A 23,473-nucleotide genomic window follows, 5' to 3' on the forward strand; every position below is an offset into this window, starting at 1 on the left:
AATGTTCTGCTTTTTCGACATTATGGTGCAATTGACACAACCAGAACACAGTTGTACAAGTCTCAAATATTTTATTTCTCACTTTCAAGAATGACATTTGGTTCCCACAGCATATGACGCAGCATGCAGAGAAATGAAGAAAGAAACAAAACGTTGAACCTAAAAGCGAATGTTTCCTTTGTCCAAAATCCCACCACACCGAAAGTTATATAGACGGCTGTCTGACCCCCAGCTGAAGAAATACAAAACAGAACCGAAAGCAAGAAGCGTTAATAAACACACATTCTGTACAAAACAATTCAACCAAACCAATAACGAAAAAAAAGAAGAAAAAAAAGAGGAAAGAACAAAAAGAAGCTTCGCTGGGAGTGATGGACACCAATCCAGAATAACTCACACATTTCTATTTTCAGAATAATATTTATGGATAAATGTAGTGAAGAAACTCGCTTTAAAATCATTTCCATATTTAAACATTTACCAAAACTTTGGCAACGTCCATATATTTATATGTAACTGTCATTCAGATTATATCTCAAAAGTACTATTCATATGTAAACAAGAGAATCTCTCCCCCCCCCCCCAGAAAAAAAAAATCTACATGCACAATAGAAAGAAAGAAATAGAGAGAAACCCTCCCGTATCATGCAAGCACATCACGAGACCTCGACGGTCTTCGGGAAAGCCCGTCTCCGTGCAGAAGATGGCGCCGGTTTGCGCGGGAGATTCACATTTAAAGCAAACTAGCGGAGTGGCCGAACGCTTCGAGTTTATTCATCCGCATTGACAGCGTTTAGTTTGGTCTCTCCTTCTTGAACCCATCGATCCGTCTTTGAAATGATGAAGAAAAAGAGAAACTGATGGTCAGTCTGTTTTTTTGCCAACTTCGACGGCAACATGCTGCGAACCAACTCGATTAAAGCTTAAAAAACCCAAGCCCACAAAACACACATTCTGTCCTTCAATCCCTAATATACAAATATGAGCTACTAAGATCTTTACAATGCTGCCTGCAGTCAAGTTGAAAAAATTAACCTTAAATTTCCACAACAAATATTCAAATTAGGTGTTATTGTGGATTCAGTCCGTCACAATATGCACGGTATCCTCGCAAGTAACTACGATGTCGAGAGGTAAATCAAAATGACTCGTTTGCGGTGTTAAAATGGTAATAAATCCAGAACACACACACACAAAAAGTTGAGTTTACTGATGGCACGGTTCCATCCTACAGTAATATGTGATCTGATCGCCCCTCCTCCTCACCCCGACCCCTGCGATAAAACACAGGTCTTAAAAAGTAAACCATACGTATATATGTGCACAACTTCAAATATATTTACTTTTTATCCTAGTCTACTGTATATCAGAAAGCAAGACGGTAGATGAACTCCCTGACAATATTAACACGGCACACGTTCACATACACACACACATTCTCGGTAGAAAATTCGAATTGGATTTGCATTTTTTGCGTGAGATCGAAACCAAAAGAGGTGGAAACAAAAAAAACAATAAGCTTGTTAACAAACTTTTTTTAATCTCCCCATGACATGAAAAACATCAGATAGCGATTTCAATATTCAGCTATTGTATGTTTCGATTGGCACTTCATGCTTGAAGAGTGTTGCACTGAAATCAAGTGTCAAGTCATATATCGCTCGCATACATGTATTCCCTGTAGACCTAGATCATCTTTAAAAAAAGACAGGACCAAAATAAATACAAAAAAAATCCCCCCCTTCAAAAATAAAAATCAAGAACGTACACACACACACACACACACACTCCTCTCTTCCTTCTCCACCACACTGAATCGCTCGGTAATCGACAGAGACGACGTTTCTCTGACTGTCCTTAAATACCCGAGAACGTGGACAGAAGAATCTCATGCTCTATAACACTTAGGATGGCTCAGGGAGTACAGACGGGGAACAGAGGCATCATTCAGAGAAATACTTCCATTGAAAGAGAGAGAGACAGAGAGAGAGAGAGAGAGAAAGAGAGAGAGCGCGCGTGTTAGCGGAACGTCTGGAGCTGATTCTCAGAAATGGAGAAGTGAAAAAGAGGGTGTTCAGTGAAGGGCCTGTTTCGTCTCTTCACACGTCCACCACCATCTTTTTGTGAATGTCTAAGCCACCAACCACCTGCGGATAAAGGGTGACAGGGAACAAATATCAGTGCATTTCATAACCAGAGATTAAAAAAACAAAAAAGGAAGAAGAAGAAGAAAATAAAAGTGTAATGTTTCAATAACCAACTTTTTTTTTATTCTTGTAGCACGCTACTTAAGGCACCGCCGCAAAAACATACCAAAACTAAAAAACAATTACATTCATATTAATGTTAATGATTCTATTTAGTGTTTTCACAACTTCTGATCAATAAATTTATTCACGAGAACTGGACAACGATTTTTCAAAGCCGTTTATAGAGATAGAAACGTATAAAATAAAATAATTTGAAGCCAACAACAACCAATGCAGGGTTCGACATTAAGCCTTGTGATGTGCTTGTCCGAGTACAAAAGTTACTGATGAATATTGTCATCAGTGTTCTATCAGATTTAAATATGCATATTTTTGGATAATAACCTTATTAAATGTATGCGTCATCTTTCATGTCAAATTCTTACATTTGATCAATAAATTATTTATAATAATATGACACTATAGGGCCATTACCAATCAAATTAAATAATTTAGACTGCAAATTTTAAAACCGCAAGAAACAAAGTTATGTGGTTAATGTTTTAAATACATTTTTGAATATACAAATAAGAAATGTTGGACAAAATGCCATGATAACGTAAAACTAAACTGCCAGTAGGTGGCAGTAAGTAATTTAATAAGCAATTGAATCTTTGATTTAACCCAGGGGTCGGCAACCCAAAATGTTGAAAGAGCCATATTGGACCAAAAAAAAAAAAAAAAAAATTCTGTCTGGAGCCGCAAAAAAATAAAAGCTTTATATAAGCCTTATAATGAAGGCAACACATGCTGTAAGTGTTATATTAGCCCTCTAGTATCAAAATGATAAGTAGGCTACAAATTAGAGCTTAGATCGGGCCCAAAAAATCAAGCCCGGCCCGACACATTAAACATAATTATGAGCCCGATTTTAACCCGACCATTTTTTTATGCGTGGGTCGTTATAACTGACGTTCTCAGCTTTCCTTCTCCCGCCCGCAACATTTATGTTTTGTCCCGCTCCCGCCCGCAAATAGACTTTTTTCTGTACCTCCAAATACTTTCAAGTGTCGCCACCATACATCCTCCTGATAAATTATTTGTTATTAAAGCATTAAAACACAAACCACTGTTAATTTAACATAAAAGCAAGCAGTTTACTATGCGTGCATGGTTTGGCAAGACAGAATGCGCGCAAAGTGCGCTCTCTTAATAATTCCTAAAAAGCTGACAGTTCATCGCGATCTCACACATCTCTGTTATTATCAATGAAGCTGACTGCACAATGAATCTTTCATAATATCCACACTTTGTTCGTTATAATTAGAGGATTTGCCAGCATACAGAATTCAGCACTGAACAAAAAAGTCAGTTTTGAGCGTGAGGGGAGTCTATCTTAAATGCTTCCGATTGGCCATTGCGTTCAAGAAATCAACACATATGTCTGTGATTGGCTATATCGCTCAACGCTGCAAACATGAATAGAAATTCTGGCCTGTAAATCGTTTCTATTTTGTTTTAGTAGAGTGAGTGCATTACCGCACGCGCCCGCGCTCGGCCATCAAATCTAGTCCCGCGCCGCACTCTATTGTGTTGGGAGTGCTCAGCTATCTTTCTCTTTTTCCCCTTGGGATCCATGGCCCATGACACACCCGCCGGTTAGTTTGTTTGTTTGTCAGCCACCGGTCTGGCATCACGCCGATCTGACAGACACCTGTGTCACAGTCTATGACGTAAATTCTTCGTTGACAGAAATGTTGAAATTAAATATTTATTATACACATTTTTACAACGTTGAAAAACTTTAAGAATTTTTGTCATGTTTTTCATCCTACAGAAATTATATTAAAACAAAAAAATATTTTTTCCATTTTCAAATTTTTGAAAAAGCTCCAGGGAGCCACTAGGGCGGCGCTTAAGAGCCGCGGGTTGCCGACCTATGATTTAACCGATTAGTTCAAAACGCTGAATCATTCAATAACAAAATGCTGCTTTGAAAATACGCAATGGTTCTGTGCTGTTTGGTGAAATAGAATAAAAACAATCAATATTGTGTCTAAAATGTAAGTAATATTAACTACTTGTTTATTGAACTATAAATTCATTGAAACATATGCAATCGTGATAATATTCGGCAAACAGCTCCCTTGGTCATGTTATGTTACTTAACTATATCATATGTTATGCATAAAAAACGAAACATTTGTGAATTATTACCTCAGTAGTCAGTATGTTTTTTTATGAGAGCTTTTACACATATTTTTTAAATTTCTCCACGAAAGTCTCTCACGCAGAGACAGGCAGTGCGAGCCTCTCTTATTACCAGAAATACACTATCCATTATCAATAACTCTTTACACTGAATGTAATAAAATCAGAATCATTCTTGCGTTTCAATGCTACCCTAGTTATTTTTTGTCGCTGAAGTTAATTAATTTCTTTCACTTGCCCCTTGAAAAAAACCCACATGTCCTGGACAAACGTTAATGTCGAGCCCTGCAATGACCCTTTTGTTTTATTTTCAGCCTATATTCTCTTGCAGTGAGAGCTGAAAACGGCATCAGCGGATGAAAATGTGTCAACTTTCGCCGAGTCCCTACATTAGAAAGCAGAACCATGAGAGACTCACAGCGCAGAACTCCTCGAAGGATATCCTCCCGTCCCCGTCCTTGTCTGCGTTGATGATGGTTTTGTCGACGATCTGCTGCAGCTGGGTGTCCTTCAGGTTATTCCCTACCATCATCTTCAGCACCTGGAACAGCTCGCCGTTGGATATGTAGCCGTCCTTGTCCATGTCATAAATCCTGAACGCAACTGCAGAAACAAACCAAGAATCAAAAACATGAGAGGAAAGGTGATATAATGCACCATTGCACTACAGACTAGTTTTATGGCTTTTTTGAGGTGGTTTGAATCAACATTTTTAGTCTGACATGAAATAATTCCAAAAAATCTAATAATAATTTAAAAAAAAGTTTACGCATTTAGACATACTGTATATGCCAGGCCAAAAAAAAGTCACTGTTTGGATTTAAATAGGCAAGTGGTAAAGGGATCATTATTGCAGTGATGTTTCTAGCATGTTATATGTGTGGCAACAGTTCTTCTAACTCTAATTGATGGAGTGTACAGCATTTCATTTCTTAAACAACCATGTAGGAAGACACATGATGTTCATATTCCAGGATGACAATGTCAAGATTCATCAGGCTCAGATTGTCCAGACCTTAAATTCATTGAAAGTCTATAGGAACTAATGTTGTGATGTTATTTCCATCAAGAGGGTGCATCAGTTTTTGGTCAAGATCTTGTATTGACAATGCAAGAGTCCAGCGCTCTGTAAAGTCTCCTCCAGCACATCCCGAAGACTTTCAGTGAATTTAAGATCTGGACTCAGAGGAGCCGATTCATGTGTGAAAAATGATTCTTCATTCTCCCTCCGAACGAACCATTCTTTCACAATCTGAGCCTGATGTATCTTGACATTGTCATCCTGGAATATGAACATGATGCGTTTTCCTACATGTTTGTTTAAGAAATGAAAAGCTGCACACTCCATCAATTAGGATTAGAAAATATAACATGCTAAAAACATCATAATCACTGCAATAATGATCCAATCATAGACTCTTAAGCATTGCATTTAAATCCAAACAGCGAATTATAATTTTTTGTGGCCAGGCAGTGTATATATGTAAAGATTGCATGTGTTTTTATGTACTAATTTAATTATGTACCAGACACGACCCGTTTGACACTGAAGCTGTCCATCTCTTCAATTCAGTGCGATTGGCTATAATGTTTAATTCTGCAAAACGCATTGTATATAGAAACCTTTGACAGTCTTCAGAATGTGAACAAATATGCACGGACCGCTTGAAAGCAGCTGCATATCAGCGTGTACCGAATGGAGTCGAAATAGTCATGGATATTGGACCCGCAGTCCGTCCCTCGCCTATTTATTCCCGACACACACCCGCTTCTCAAATGACATCGTAAATATTCTTCCACCCATTACATCAAATATTAGCTGTTCACCCGCCCACGTGCTTTTATGTCTCATATAGTATCATATAGTGAGAATATGGAGCTCAAACTCTAGAAGGAAAAACACAGCTTCATTTTATTCATAGGCACAAACTGAACAAAAATAATGAAATTTGGTGCGGTTGCACCAAGATGAAATTCAGATAGCTTGTAATGTAAATTAATATGATTCTTTCCTTGAATGAATCAGCTGTTTGAATGAATCGTTGAATCTCAATGATTTGCTTATTAACAGTGACTTGCTGCCACCTATTGGCGGTTTCAATTTCACATTTAAAGTATCTTTTCTTTTTTAAAATAATTTTAAATATCAATATTCAATATTGCAAAGATGAATTTTGTTGATACTGATTTCATTTGATTGGTAACAGCCCTATTGTGTCTTATTTTTATAATTGAATTTGATTAAATGTATGAAATTGACACAAAAGATGATGAATGCATTCAATTAGGTTTTAAAAAAATGGCGTTATAAAAGGTAAAAATTCCCATATTAGGTAAAAATCAATTGAAACATATTGGAAAAAAATTATTTCTGTCACTGCTGTGAACTTACCACCACACAGCGTATGAAGAAAATCAAAACTTTAGGAGTCGGCTGTTCACGAAAGTCCTAAACCTGCCAAAGTACCAACAATAAACACTCTGCAAAATATCGTCTAATAATCATTATCGAGAAAATCCCAGAAAATATCGAGATATCATTTTTTGTCAATATCGCACACCCCTAGTTGTATTGTATATAATATCAGTTAACACTATTTCTTAAATTTATGTCGAAGTTAAATAATATTTAAATGCTTGGTTTTATGATCGGTAATTTTTATTGTGGGAGAAAAAAAACATGCAATACAATGATGATTGAGAGATCATCTGATATATCGATACTCATATTTTCATGTGAATTTTTAAAAAAAATTGATGTATGGATAATCAAGTAAACATAAGTTGCTTCAGTCCAGTAAGTGTTCATCTTGAAATATTAATAACAATATAATAGTTATTTTTATGTTTTTAAAGATTTCAGAGCAAAATGACACACGGCATCCCACGACCTGAAGGTGGACGTTTTTAGAATGATTCTTAAAAGCCTTTTACTTGCTGAAACAATAACTATCAATCAGACAACAGAAGGCATGGAGTAGATTGTGTTTCAGTTATCATGTTGATAATGTAGAAGCTTTAGAAAATGTGCACATCAAATATGATACAGTAGGGTTAACTAGGAAAAGTGCTGGTGAGATTCAAAACTGAAAGACTCACAGCGGAGCTTCTGCTCCTTGTCGCCCTTCACGCTGAACTGAGAGACACCTTCAATGAACTCTGCAAGGAAAAAAGACAGAGAATTGAAGGGTGAGGTAGCCATTTACACACTCCTGATGCATCTGAACTCCTCAAGTACACAGAGCACCTCTGAAACTAGCATGAAGCTTGTTCTTCTCAATGCAACAATTTCAACTGGTCAGAAAGCACATTTAATATTACATTTCCAAGGCCACAAAGAAACAATTTTAGGCTTTGGTTCTGCATAAAGGCAGATATGAATGGTTAAATATATGCAGGGAACACCAGACCAATCACAACTGATCATGCAAATACTGTAGATGTAAGAAAAAAGACTAACTGGAATTCAGTATGCTTTGCAATGTCGTCACGATCATGACGCTTTAACACCCTAACCAATGTATAACTGCACATTTACTGACCTTTAAAGTCCACTTCTCCATTGCCGTCTGTGTCGAATATATCGATGACTCGCTGCACCAGCGGGTTCTGTTGCAGCTCGGGTAGAGACATAAACTCCTCCACGCTGAGAGAGCCCGAGTTATCAAGGTCGAGCTTCTTAAAACGCTTTCCTAGTCTTTTAATCTCATCAGCGTCAACTGAGAGAGAGAGAGAGAGAGAGAGAGAGAGAGAGAGAGAGAGAGAGAGAGAGAGAGAGAGAGAGAGAGAGAGAGAGAGAGAGAGAGAGAGAGAAGAGAGCAATTCATTTCAATAGAACCGCAACACAAAACACAGACTAAATTATACATCCTTTCCTCATTCTCTAAGCTTTCCCTCGGCTACAACCATCAATAATAGATCTTCAAAACGTCAATCTCAAATGGTTAGGAGGATTGCACAAGTCTTAAAACACACACACACACACACACACACACACACACACACACACACACACACACACACACACACACACACACACACACACACACACACACACACACACACACACACACACACACACACACACACACACACACACACACACACACACACACACACACACACACACACACACACACAAGGAGGATAAACTCCATATCCAAGGCTCTCTCTCTCTCTCTCACACACACACACACACACTTCCATCCATCTTTGGCTCCCATCAGAAAGCCAGAAGGAGCCGTACCCAGTTTCTTCTGCCTGGCAGTCATGGTCATCTCTCAGAGGACTGCCGTTCAGCTACGGCTCAGTGTTATGCTGTGTGCCACGGACTGCTAAATTACCTAATCTCATTCACACAGCCACATGGTACACACCTCAAGTAACCAGCTGTCAGACTGTTTGCTGTTAGCGCTGTGTGGTTAATCGAATTAAACACCGAAATCACAAGAGATCAGCGATTCTCAAAGTTTGCAACTCTTCGGTCGCCAAGTGTCAGGGATACGATTCTGAGGCCCAACTCACTCTGTTCAACTACAGGCTGGAATACACTACACCATCGGTTCCCAACAGGGGGGTCGCGGCCCACAAGGGGGCCTCAGCGAGCTCTGTGGGGGGTCGCGTCATATTTTGAAAGGTTTGAGCAATGAGCATTAAATAAAAGTCCATAACTTTTTTCTGTTCAAAATGTACAAAATGTATATAATGAGCGAGTTCATCATGAATCCATTTTCCAATCCGTGTTTTTGTCTTATCCTGAACCACTATGGTACACCTATAATAAGTGTTTACATTGGGACTATTTTACACTGGCTCGGATCGCTGCCGCTGCGGAGTAGCCCAGTACCTGCGTGAATCGTCATAGACGTATACAGAGAGATGTAGTTCCGGCTACAATGTTCTTCCGAAAGACGCATTATTCTGTTAATAAACGCAAGTTTATTATCGCTCGCTATAGCTCCAAAAGCGTAAAAAATAAAGCCTCACATTGATAAAGCCTCACAAATAACATGCAAGTATTGAGGCCCCAGACAACAGTCATTTAGTAATAGCCTATATTCTTTCTTTTTTTTCCCTACACACCAGTGTGAATATTTTTGTTTTTGCATTTCAAATAGGGCCAATTTATAGGCTTCTCCTAGGCTTACGTTTTTAAATTACAAATGGCCTACTGATGTTTTTGTTATTGTATTTTCAATATTATAGGCTATTATTTGTGCATAAACATACCGTTTGTTTGAAAAAAACATATTTTGTCATCCTTGCTGCAAGCTTACAAGAGCGATAATATCATTAAATGTGAAGGGGGGCCCTAAAATATTTTCTTGGGAAAAAGGGGGTCTCAGACAAAAAAAGGTTGGGAACCACTGCACAACACGACCTTTAAAATACTAGGCATCTTGCTGACTTTGTAAATGGTTAAGTAGGAAAACTGGGCATCATGCACTAAATGACTTCCAAATCGTTCCGACAAACTCACACACACAATATGATCAGTATGTTATTCTAATGATGATCTTACTGCTAGTCTCATATAGCCAACAAACTAACACATAGAAAAACATAACTTTCAACACTCAAATGCGGTTTAGTATGATGGTGTACCGTTAGACCAAGTGAAACAGCACTGCATTACCTCACAAGTTTAATTCGTCAAATAAACTGACCTGCGTGAGTAATTCAGCACTTGCGGGTAAGTTAGTTCGGTAGAATTAAATGTCCTTATTCCTTTATATCCGCGGGACTCGCGTGTGGCGCTGATATCGGTCTCTCATTAGCAATCGCACCCTGCTTCACACCACAGTCACGTTAAAATGTTTTAACTCATCCATAAACATTATTAGATCCATCGGCATGACGACAAGTTCCATGATTCCGCTTATTCCCTGCGTCATCAACCTACGCCTTTGTTATTGTAAGAGGTTAGCGAACCCTAGTGGCGGAAAAAAATGACATATTGTAGCTTTAAACCTAAATTATGTAAATATCCCTGACAGACCAGATTAATCAGGTAATGCATACAATTCGGAGAGAGGCAAAGAGACGCATGCTGATTTCGCTGTGCTATTTTGAGTTTGTGGACACTTCCCAGATTACCCTAAAGCAGATGATATAACTGCTCATACTTCATATCTATTAATATACCATGGATTAACCCTGATACAGCTAGTGCCAATGTGTGTCAATAAACCAGGTGACTGTATTACACCATCATGCATCTGTCGTGCCGGCGAGACGTCAGGACAAAGTGTGTTATGTGTTAGGTGTGTCTGTAGATGCACCGATGTATTGGCTATTAATCTGCATTGGCCGATAAAAGCAATTATTTTCACTATCGGACGATTTTTTTTTAAAACAGCCAATGATCAGGGCTGATTGTCTCCTGTCAATCAAAAGGGTGCGGAAAAACGTGTTCAGGCTGCAACCCATACTGTGTGTGAAGAAAATCTCTTTTGTGTTGAGGGCAAGTTAATGCAACAGTAACGCATTGACAGTTGAAAATAGTGACGTTAAAGCAGACTCTATTTGACCCTGTGAATCACCCGTAGTTGTTGAAGCCAGGATTGTCAAATCTGCGTTTTTTCCTACATCAATCATTATTTGTAACGCCTCCCATTCAATAATCTCAAAGAGCTTTGCTCTGTCACTTCAGATAAGAAACAAAGTCTCAGCTTTCAAATTCTGTCCATTTTATCACAAAATTTTGACATGACGTGACAGATCTGTAGAGCGTCAGATGAAGCGGCAGAGTCTTTTCTTCTACTTTAACACAAATTATAGCAAGAAGAAAAAACATGCATGAACATCAGAAGATATGCTGAAAGATACAGTACAACTTACCGAAATGTAAGTGCAATTATTATATCAGAAAATAAATACCAGTTGAATATAGTAGCTCTGTTGTTAATTTTATTGTACCAAATGAGAGGGTTCCCTGTATAGTTTGCAGCATTATTTGGGAGAGTTTTTTTTTCCTTAAAGCTGCAGTCCGGCATTTTTCCTCTTTGTCGCCATCTCTGTTCGAAATCTGCAATTGCAGTCATTCGCGGAATTATCAACTTTACGTGGGTTGTAGTTCAACACCCTCGACACGGCACAGCGCGGATGAACACAGTGTTTGAGAAGAGTGTGCAGCTGTCAGTCACCGCGCCGATGTGGATATTGTCATTCAGAATCACAGATTATTCTTTTTGGAAGTATGACCAACATTAGAATTTTCACCGGGAAATGTCATCTGAACTAGTAAGAAACATTCACTTTTGTTCTGGTTCTGACATTGCAGTAAATCGCGCTGATTAAATCTAACAATTGCTTATAAGTTATCATTTCACGCAAAACCGTGCAAAGTAGCTATACTATGTTCTCTAATTGTTAATGTTAACAACGTCAGCAAGCATTGCGTGACTACATCATGTAATGTCCTTCCGATATTATCCTTTTTTTCGCATGGGTCCGGTTGCAGTCTCTTTTTTTCTGTAGCCACTCCGAAGTCCGAACGAAGTCTTTTGCATGTTACAGCGGGTGAGTCTCTAGTTGTCACTGATGATGATCGTCGTTTGAACCTTTCTGGATCCGCCATCAAATTGATAAGTTTAATTATATCAAGTGCTGTGAGAAAAGGCTATAAATCTCCACCTCCAACATCCTCACACGCAATATAGCTTATACTAGCCGAGACTCCTTCTTTATGTGTACAGATGTGACGTAATGACGCAAAGACATGCTCGAATCTCCCGCGGAAATCCACCAGTACCACTAAAATTAAAAACATTATTACAAGCTTACCGTTTTGCATCGAGCTAAGGCAAGCAGATAGTTTTGAACACTGGCTGGTTATGTATTTTATCAAATATGTATTTTGGATAATTTTTAACCCAAAAAAAGCTACGGACAGCAGCTTTAAGAAAATCAAACTATCGGTATCGGCAGATATCATTCTGAATAACCGGCTATCGGTATCAGCGGATCTTTAATAAAAATAAAGTTCTCACACTCTTCACTACACTCAGGCACTTTGGCATCAGCATGACTGTTGCATCACTGAGCCACAGCATTCAAACAATGTCGAGATGGGAAAATATTTATAGCACTCGGGTTAATCGTCTATGGTCTCTCACACTGTAATGGCTGATAAGGGCCTTTCAGAAAAGCCCCCTAGCAACACACACATCCATCTCAGCGGAGGGAGAGCAGTGGTGCACACGCTCATTAGAGAAATGTGTCAACTTTTGCTATATCATTTCTGCTGGCGATTTTTGCTTTAATCAGTTTAATTTAAAATGCGTCAACGACACTAGATAGTGCTCCACTGCGCTCCAACTAGACGTTTTTAAACGAAGAACGTGTCTTATGTAAATGCCCTTTACATAATACTTTATAAAATACTTTAATATTGAAGCACCTCCTCAAATTTGTTTGAAAGTGTGTGTGTGTCCGAAATCACCCCTATACCCTTAAATAAGGCACTATTTGAGGGAACAGCCATAGTGTAGTGGTGTGCGAAACCATAGTGGACGTTATCGAATGCACACATTCAATCCCACAATGCACCGCAATAACGAGTATACAACTGATGTACGCTCAACGGCTAGAGAATACCCATAATGCACTGTGACTGACCAGAAGATGGCGCCCGCAGCTGAATCACCCATCCATCCATCTTCCAAACCGCTGGTCCAATGTGGGTACAGCGTAATATCATACAGGCATAAATAATTCCTTTTTACTTGATTATTAAATTGTTTAATTAAGGTTTATGCTAGAGTTCATTACAACTGGAGCCGCCAGTTTGTTATGTTTCAAATGATTATTAAACAACAAGCGCAAACTATGCAAAAACAACAGCCCTTCCGGCGCACTCAGTGTCCGAATTCACTCACTCGTTTTCATTCACTCCTTCAAGTGGACTAATGTGGGGAATAGTGAGTGAGGGTAAAGGGGGCGATTTCGGACACATATACATTTCGTGTGCACATCCCTCTTAAACATGATGCCTTCTCATGATCCAATACAACAGTGTAGGGGTGAAATGTAGTGACTGGTGACCAGAATCATCTTTTCTTTTGTATGTCAAATAAACAGTCTGTGTTTGCCAGATACATCTCATCTACAAAAGTGATTTGGGATGATGTCATAAGTGTTGTGTTACCACAGCTGCTAATTTGAGAGGCCTTATGATGTCCTTGTGGTTGCCAAGCACCCATCTGACCAACAGGTGGCTCAGTTTCACAGCAGCGCACTCGTTATCACCCAGTTACAGTCCTGCACAATTCATTACTGGAACCTAACTCGGCAGCATAAGCTCCTGGGAATTCGGCTCGCCTTGACCTTTGACCTCCCACTGCTTTCATCATTACGGTGTTGAGGAAGAAAAAAAAAATCACTGGATTTGCCATGTTAGTGCCATCAAATATTTGAAAGAGTTTTGTCCACAAGGACACACACAAATGTAGCGTATTCTCCGCGGTGTGCTGTACGTACGAGTAAGACCCATCTTAATCCCATCTCTGTGAAGTTGAACAAGTTTATCATTTAAAAATAGCTAGTGAATTTCCCAAATAATTACAAAGACACGACATGTAACGCATTGAATTAAACATGACATTTTGAAGTAGAAAGACTGAAATGGTATCTGCTTATAAAACATACTTAATAATCTTAGTGGAGAAATTTCTGCATGTTCTTTCTCAATATGTGCAAAGGTTATGAAGTAACAGTAACATTAGGATTATTTCTTAAAGGGATAGTTCGCCCGACAACAACAATTCTGTAATCATTTGCTCACCCTCATGTCTTTCCAAACCTGTATGACTTTCTTTTGTCTGCTTGGAGCACAAAAGAAGATCCCCTTTGACTTTCATTGTTTGGACAAAACAACAAGACTTTTTTTTTTTTTTTTTTTTATATATCTTCTTTTAGTTTGGAACAGCATGAGTTTCAGAAAATGATGGCAGAATATTAATTTTTGGGTGAACTGTCCCTTTAAGTGGAAACAGTTGGTTCTTGGCCATCAAATTCACAGCAAAAAAAGGGTTATCAAAAATTCTAAAGCTCTCCTAAACGTGTTAGTCAAGAATTACGAACCACACAAATAAGAAACCTATTAAAAATGGGCCATCGCCTCATGATCTTTTACTCACCCCCACCAACTCTATAAATAAACAGGCTCGTGCTTCCTGCAGCCCGAGACTAACCTTTACCAGCTGGAGGCATTTATAGCCCACATATCCACAGCAGCACCCTTACGCCACCCAGTCTAGCACTGGCCCTCCTCCAAACCTGGATAGCCCCACTGATCCAGGGAAAGCCCTCTCCCTCATGTCTTGATCTTCCAGCTGATCCCAAAGCAGCAGGCACAAGTGTTTGAAGGACCAAACTAGACTACACTGACGGCTGCGTATTCTGATCATGTATTGACTGATAGAGCTGCACGATTAATCGCTAAAAAGATCAGATTAAAATACCCACGCGATCTTATTCCTAAATGACAACGGTTCAGCCATGTCTATTAATCTTTGACAAAATCACACCGCTGAGCCTGAAAGAGCAGTGGTCATGTATAGGGATGAAAAAACTCAGTCTTTTCAACCACACAGTATAATTATTTCTGTGTTGCAAATATTTAAATTACCACAGCCGATTACATCGTTACGCCAGTAGGTGGCGACACTTGACTTACATTTGAATCATTTAATCAAGAGATTGGTTCAAAAAGGTTGATTCATCTAGTAGTGAAACATGTGAAGTATTTATGAGCGAGTCTTGAATCATTTATTCAACCGGATTAATCACGATTAATCGCATCCAAAATAAAAGTTTGTGTTTACACAATATATGTGTGTGTACTGTGTATAATTTTTAATTCATAAATACCCACATGCATGTGTATTTAAGAAATATTTGCATGTATATACTGTATATAGACTGAATGTAGCCTATATATAATGTATATTTTATATAAATATAAACATTTTATATATAAATAACATATTTTTCTTAAATATATACATGTGTGCATTTATAATATATACAAAATAATTATACACAGTACACACACATATATTATGTAAACACAAACTTTTATTTTGGATGCGATTAATCATGATTAATCGTTTGACAGCCCTAATATATATATATATATATAATTTAAATTAATTAAACGCTTTAAAACTAGACTGCAGCAATTAACATTTAGTCATAACCTCTGGTAAAATGTTATTTTGTTCAGTTTGAATTTGTTAGTCATTCTCAATTTATCCAGAATTGTGCAGCTCTAGCGACTAACCACGGTTCATCTTTGTTTACGTGACGTAAATTTGCAGGAGGGTCAATTAATAAAAACATTGACCGGTGCACAAAAAAGTGGTTTATTTAGGTTAAAGTACTAAATCTAAAAAAACCCCAGCTAAATTGACATTTATAAATAATAAAATGACAAAAACAAAACAAAATTACTAAAAGTTGAATTAAAATGGAACATATTCTACTAATATAAAATGAATTAAAAATTTTAAAGGGTCATTTGATGCCATTTTAAAAGTTCATTATTTTGTTTATTGGGTTAATAGATTAGGTTATGCTTTAATGTTCAAAAAATACATTATTTTTGTACATGCTGTACATTATTGCAGCTCCTCTATTCCTAGTCTGTCTGAAACGTGCTGATTTCTACAAAGCCCCTCCTTCTGATTAACTCAAGAGTGCTTTGATTGGCCAGTTTCCTTTCATCCAAAAGTGCATTTGAAAGATATTTACTTTATGCAGTAGTCGTGCAATATAATGCAATATCTAGTTCTTTCCCTGTAGGAAGGAAACAAAATGGCAAACCTCATTTAACCACTGCCCAGGGGCCTATCAAGATGGCCACCATGTGGACTGACTTGCCTTAAAGCGATTTTAACCCATCCTAGCATACAAAAGCATCAGTTTCCAAACCTCGTCATCTCCTACATAATCCTCAATAATTACATAATCACCATTTTCTATATGTTTTTGACAACTGTTGAAACAAATCCAGACATGGACAGGTGGTGTTTAAGGCATCGTTTTAGATCTAGTGCTCGACCTGCATAAACTATGACTGAATTTCCCTATTTACTAATTAAATAGTAAGGAAAAGTACTAGAATACCCAATTTACTTACAGTGTGTGCACATCTCCAAGGGATAACTCGCCTCATTTCCCTGTAGAGAGAGAACAAGAGTCTGGATCAGCATGACAATACACTTCAAATGTTAACCAAGGGGGATTAATTTTGTAATGTCTTTGATACTGATTGAGGAAATAAATTCAATTATAACTACATAATCAATGATTTGGTATCATCAAATACCTCAAGTCCTCAACCAAGCATAATATGTTTTTAGGCTACTATTTCCTGTAATGAAAAACTTGTGTGTGTGTTGATGTTCCTATGTCCTCACTACATGACACATAGCTGTCACAGAGTCACAAGGGGAAAGGGTCCTCAAGAGTCACCACTATGGCACCTAACGCGTCTTAGTTAAGTAGATAATCAGATTTTCGGGGTGTGTTTACGGTGCTACAGATGGCAAAAGAAACTGGATTATTATAGATGTAAATGGTAGCAACACCAATATCTAAAAATCCTACGATGTCATGGTTTTCAGCATTCTTTGAGCATTTATTTTGAAACAGAAATCTTTTGTAACATTATAAATAGCTTTACTGTCACTTTTGAATTGTAATTGTAGTTTTACTGAATTTTGAATAACCTCATTTTGGGTTTCAGGGAAGAAAAACAATCTGGCATTGGGGATGCGTAAATGATACAATTCGATTTTTAAATGAACTTACAAGACAACCAGAGGGCAAGATTTCAACAAACGGCGTGATTATCACTAGGCGTGACACATCCCAGACAAAAAATCAAGTTGTTTCAAGTCAGTAAGTGGGCTGGTGCCTTCAGGAGCGGATTGCTGAAGGCCTGTTATGACTTGCAGGAAGAAACCAAAGCTACCACAACCCAATATAGAGAGCGGGACAGATAAACTGGGCCATCGCTGTGCCTAGAAGGATCTACAGCAACTTACCTCTCCATTAAATGTGTATCACATAGTTTCACAGCTTACAAAGTCAAGTTCCCGTGGGGGATAAGATGAGAGAAAATGAACGAAAACTGTAAAAAGGAGAAGTGTTAACATTTCTGTTCTAATATAAATTTCGAGCACACTTTGGCACTGATAAACATGTAGTAGAGGAGGTGTATTTTTGGCGCTGTGTGTACATGCTTGTTTGCACATATGGTGTGGAAGTAGATTACACCCGTGTGGGACAGGTCACACTTCAGTCACTGTGTGGTCACACACAATGACTTCTCTTATTTACTGTATTCAAATAGAGCCGTTTCAGTATGTCTCTCCCTCTAATATGAGTTAGTACGCTCATGTGCGCTACAATCAGACAGTGTTTTGCCACAGCTAGTAGGTTAGCTAAGGTTGAGTGCCCTGTGCTATTTTAACTTTAGTGGTAGAGCGACAGCAAATTAACTTAAAGTGGATTGAGGGTTTAGGATTACTTCATCTGGTTATATGGCCTCAAGCGTGAGCAAAGTCACCAGGCAAGGAAAGACACCTCGAAGCAAAGCAAAAGCTGGAGGAAACGTTCATACAGGGAATGAATGCTCGGCTAAAATGTAACTATATTTGGGCTACATTTTACCCTTGATGACATCACCACATTCCCAATCATTTCAAATATCCAATCAGGAAGTTCCTTCAGTAGGCGCATCTGTTAGGAAGCCAACTGGCACTTACTTATATCTTTACTTTCAAGGGAAACCCTTGTGATTTGTGCTTTATTTTGGAAGAAATACTTTAATAAATGCTTGGCAGATGAAAAGTAATGATATTAAATGAATACGCAAATCAGGCCTGTACCCATAAACATCAGGTCAACAGATACATTTACATAATGTTGCAGATGTACTACTTTTCAAAGCTGTTTTAAAGAAAATCCACCCCATCTCTTTTCTACAAGCATGCTAACACATCTTATTGTGAACAAGTCATCTGTGCATGTTTCATTTTTAACAAATGTTTTGACCTCGTAATGTTTCATTAAAAAAGTCATAACTGGCGAAAACAAGACTTTTCTCTGATGACGTAAGCAGGACTTCTCCAATCATTTAGTGCACTTAAACCCTGCTCCTTCAGCGGCCCTGTCCCAAATTGAACCCAAAACCCTCGCAAAGTCCACACTTTCGTGAAGTTACGCCGCTGTGCCGGTCGGGTAGAAGTCTGCAGAGCTAGTGGGTTTGCGGTCTCGGTAAAAGTGCACATAACAGCCGCAAAGGGACACTTCTGAAACCTAAAATGACACATGGGACACCCTACGGTCTTGTGGACTTAACGGACACGCACGCGGCGGCCATTGCAAGTCCACATGAAGTGTGCCATTTGGGACAGGGCTTGCATACACATCTCAACATCCACTGCATCGAACCAAGCCCCGCCTTACATTTGTTTTCAACAATCCGTTATACTCAGATGTACGTCACAATACGGAAGAAAATATCGCTCACTACTTCTGTTTCATTACGACTTTAAAATGATGAATCAATGCCACAAAATAACTAATTAAGAGATTCATCCTAAAGAGACAGCAACAACAAATACAAACCAAAGTTAGCTAATATACCGTAGTACAAGGCGAGCTACTGTTAACTGGCTATTATTTCAGAATATAAAACTTTAACATGAAGTTAACATAAGTTAATATAGTACATAAGTCAATAGTATGGTACTCTCAACTCTGCTTAAAGCATTTTACCATGCTAATTTTTTTTAAAAACAGTGGAAATGTGAAAATGATCCGATTTAGTCCGGATCTTAAGGTACTACAGAAGAAATGTTTGGGCCTGGGGTACTTATACAAGGGGATACAATTTAAGATGAATATAGACATGCTGTTGGTAGTGTCTGAGACTATAGGCTGATTCTGGGTCTGTGAAGCTAGTCCTTGGAGCACGTAATGCTAGGCTATACATTTCAGGTGTGCACACTCTTCTTTCTTTGAATTGACTGCATTGAATGCCTTCTTTTAGGGTCATTTGCATTAATACACAGATATACAGACAGAGATCCTCTCATTGGCCGATTGCAGCATCTGATTAAAAGAAGTGCTCCTTCCAAGTTCCAACTAGGGTCGTTTTTAAACTTTTACATTGTGTATCTTTTATTAGCTATCATTAATTATACATACATGTGCATTGTATCAGCCACTCTGCTCATGATAGCAATTCAGTGTAAATTGAGGCTAAATTCAATGCCTATACCACAGAAATCGGTACATAAACAACAGGTTCAGGGTTCCCACACCTTCACACCAATACATTTGCATTATTTGATCAGTCATAAACCAGTTTACTAGAAAACAATTTAAAAAGAAATGTTTTACTCATTTTTAGGTCAAGAGAGACCCAAAAAAGGGTTGCAGATTTGTTCTGATAGGATCAAGGAGGACAGCAGGGGGGAAAAAACGACAAAAATGCAAATAAAATAATATGCAACTAACCACTAACTTATAGTTAGGATAGCAAAATAAATATCACTTTCCCATATATTTTGTTTCCCTCAATGACAGTACATCCAATCAAACCCTATTTTGGCACAAATTCATTTGTCATTAATACAGCTAATGCTAATAATAAGACTTTTAGGATCAGAAGAATATTTTTTTTAGGTTTTGCATAACTGAGGGAATCCTGTAGGTTGCTTGTTTCTTCAGCTTACTGTATATTGGTAGATATGAACTGTATAAAAAAAATGAGATATGACTTCCTCTCATATCAATCAGCTCATTAACTGTCATAATTGCATATACAACACTAAACAATATTACAGTAAACGTGATTCATCAACAATGTTTCTAATAAACTCTATCCGTTTGGCCAATGATGACGCATAATAAATCCACTCTCAGATCATGATGTAACATTTTAAAAACATTCCTGTCACTTCGCACTTTTATTAATAACCAAATATTAGGTTTGTGAAGAAACGCGGCTTGGTGTGCGTGGCAGTAATGACAGCAGAGTGTAAGACAGTGATTGTCTTGTTATAAGAATAGAAATGCACATGTTAATATCAAACCAGGGCGAAAATGTTTTTACGTTCTTCTTATAAAAAGTAGCAAGTTCCCTAATTTTAGGACTTTTTATAAAACTATTATACAGGGTAAGTTGAAAAGTCCGGGTGGGTGGGGCACCATTGACTTCCATAGTATTGAGGAAAAAAACACAACTGTTTGGTTACAAACATTCTTCAAAATATCTTCCTTTGTGTTCAGCAGAAATTCATACAGGTTTGGAACAACTTGAGGGTGAGTAAATGCTGGAAGAATTTTTGGGTGAACTACCCCTTTAAGAAACCCTAAAAATGAGGGGAAAAGGAAATAATATAAACTGTTTTATGAAAAAGCATATATTAAAATCATGCCAGGGGATAGAAAACTTCCCCAAATGTAGGAATCCCCATCGTATAATTGATGGCCCAGCAAAGTCAACCTTTCCTGGAGAATCAACCAGTCGATTCAAGTTGTCAACGGATCTATTTTACGAGCAAACCAGCTCTCGATCAGTTTGACAGCCGTATCGATTGAGCCAAAACGTTACAATGTTTCTCTTTTCCAGCCGCGCCATTACAGTTGATCACTGATCGTTTCAAATACAGCATTTACACTAGGATCTATAAGATAGCGACGTGTTTACCGTGTGTGTTTCTTCTCAACTCATAGCGTACAGAGCCTGAACGTGGGCCACACTGACAGCCATGGCTCTGTTTTATCAACAACGGCTTTGATCACGACACCGCGAGCGCGTTTCCAGTCTGTCACGGCACCAGAAAGGCGCGTTAAACGCGCGATTGATACGACGCGCAACAGTATAGGAAGTATCTGCTATCTCGGGTATATTTGCAGCGGTTTAGCGAGAGCTGTTGGGGATCCTTACCATTCTGTCGGCGGGGTTTCTTCGCCTTGTGCAGGGTCTCGCGGAACTCAACTGTCGCTGACGGTTATTTTTTCTGAGCGATAAGCGCGTCGCTCGGATCTTGTTCTCGGTTTGAAGATTGGAGGATTCACTGCAGTGGCTTCGGTAGGTCCGCAGCGGAGGGGGAAGAGAGGCAGTGGGTTGAGCTGATGGTGGTGGTGGTGGAGGGACAGAAAGAGAGAGAGAGAGAGAGAGAAAGAGAGAGAGAGAGCGAGAGAGGCAGGGAGGAAGATTGAGCGGAGCGGAGGGGGGAGGTGCATTAGAACAGCACATCACATCCGGGTGTTTATGCCTGATACACGAACTTTTGCATCATTAACGTTGATCAAATGACTTTGCATCTCAGAAAGAGAAACATAGTATTTTGACTTTACGGAAGAGGAGATAAATGGATATTTATTGTAAGCTGTTATTAGCCTACTTAAAGGGATAGTTCACACAAAAGTACCAATAACATTCATTACAAAAACTATTTTACATTACTTTTCATTGTATAATAAGGTACTGCAGCATTTCAGCATGAACCAATACTGAATGCTGAAGGCATTCTCAAAGGGATAGTTCACACACACACAAAATGAAAATTCTGTCATTATTTATTCACCCTTATGTTGTTACAAACCTGTACGAGTTTATTTCTTCTGCTGAACACAAAAGAAGATATTTTGTCGGTAAACAAACAGTTTCTGTTCTCCATTGACTCCCATTGTTTTTTATTTTCCATACTATGGAAGTCAACGGTTTGGTTACCCATATTCTTCAAAATATCTTCTTTTGTGTTCAGCAGAAAGAAAGAAAAAGAAAGAAACTCATACTCATAAAGGACTTTTATTGTGAGGCCTGCTTTTGTGTTTAAAAATATAAAATTTTAATCGAGATTTGGTGGCCATTACTATATGCACGTATTTGCATCTTAAAATGTTGCAGGTGTGCGTCTATGAACATACCTTTGCAAAATAACATATTTAATCTGCACCAGCTGCCCGTTGACAAAAATAGCTTCATATGATGGACATTATAAGATAATCTAGCTATATCTATAATGTCTGTCAGCTATAAGGTATATCAGTATGCGTAGCTAAAAAACAACCAGCATGTTATTTTACATTTTTCAGTTTTTTCTTGCCTTATTCTTCTTTTGGTCTTTTGTCTTAAACTGTAACGTATTTATTAAAACAGCACAGAATTTCAAGCAACAATATTGTTTATATTCTTACAAAAACAAAGTCAAATGTTTGGCTCAAATTCACACGAGACTGATCAAAATCAAGACTGATATTTAGCAACACGCAAAGGCAAACAAACAATCTGAAAATGAGTGAAAATGGGAATAGAATTAAGTCAAAATGATAGAATTAAGTCAAAATAAAGCACTAACTTCATTTCTGATTCACTTCTAACTCTCACCAGTGAACTAATGCTTCTGTGAAGAAATAGGCGACATAGATAACAGTTTAAGCAGTAAACAACAGTAACACAAAATGGGAAATAATTAAACATCCATTCACACCATAAACAGGCACGCCTGTCATAAAATAAATAATTGTTTTACGCTGGTACCAAAAGACCACAATATTAACTGACTGGTCTTTACTTTTATAATATTACATTACACTAATATAGAGTATCATGTATAGCCTGTGGACGTTCATACAGCACCTTTTTGAGCAAGCGTTGCCTGTCTCTTTAACAGCAAATGACTCGGTTAAATACAGGCCTTCAGTGCTGTCTCATCCGAGTCTTGTGGAAAGATGGTCTCAGTGTATTTGTAACCATAATAGAGCAGATATGTGATGTGCAAATGACCAAGAGAGAGCTGAAAATCCTTTCCCATGGAAACTTTCACACAAAGTTTCCCCTATAACTCGTCTTTTTCAGATTTCACCAGCTCAGGCATGATAAGGAGGAAGAGACATACTGTAAATGAGGCGTAATTCTGACAACTGAAACTGGAAATCATGCATCGAACGAACAGGTGCATTGCTTGACTGGTGAACAGATACCCTGATGGATCCGCCTTTAACGTTCACTGAGGAGCTTGGAGTCATCTGTCCCGCACACAGCG

The 23,473-nt window shown here is 38.3% G+C and overlaps 1 protein-coding gene across 1 annotated transcript; it reads right to left on the reverse strand.

The window, feature by feature from the left end:
- Nucleotides 1–1,528: 1,528 nt before the first annotated feature.
- ppp3r1b (protein phosphatase 3 (formerly 2B), regulatory s1ubunit B, alpha isoform, b) lies at nucleotides 1,529–21,435 on the reverse strand. Its single transcript, XM_056253626.1, has 6 exons — nucleotides 21,370–21,435; nucleotides 16,543–16,582; nucleotides 7,943–8,119; nucleotides 7,500–7,559; nucleotides 4,819–5,003; nucleotides 1,529–2,147 (listed from the first exon to the last, which is right to left on the reverse strand). Exons 1-6 carry the CDS (start codon nucleotides 21,370–21,372, stop codon nucleotides 2,100–2,102), a joined length of 513 nt encoding a protein of 170 aa, XP_056109601.1. The 5' UTR covers nucleotides 21,373–21,435; the 3' UTR covers nucleotides 1,529–2,099.
- Between the last annotated feature and the right edge of the window lie 2,038 nt (nucleotides 21,436–23,473).

The sequence above is a fragment of the Rhinichthys klamathensis genome, unplaced genomic scaffold (assembly GCF_029890125.1).
Source record: "Rhinichthys klamathensis goyatoka isolate OS25496 unplaced genomic scaffold, OSU_Roscu_1.1 h1tg000107l_1, whole genome shotgun sequence".
NCBI lineage: Eukaryota > Metazoa > Chordata > Actinopteri > Cypriniformes > Leuciscidae > Rhinichthys > Rhinichthys klamathensis.

What these genes read in the sequence shown, in the direction of transcription:
- ppp3r1b (XM_056253626.1), bottom strand. An exon ending in CTTGGAGATGTGCACACACT is followed by an intron (nt 8,120 to 16,542) that starts GTAAGTAAATTG and finishes TCTCTCTCTCAG; the next exon opens with TTGACGCTGATGAGATTAAA. An exon ending in CCTTCGAGGAGTTCTGCGCT is followed by an intron (nt 2,148 to 4,818) that starts GTGAGTCTCTCA and finishes CTTTATCCGCAG; the next exon opens with GTGGTTGGTGGCTTAGACAT.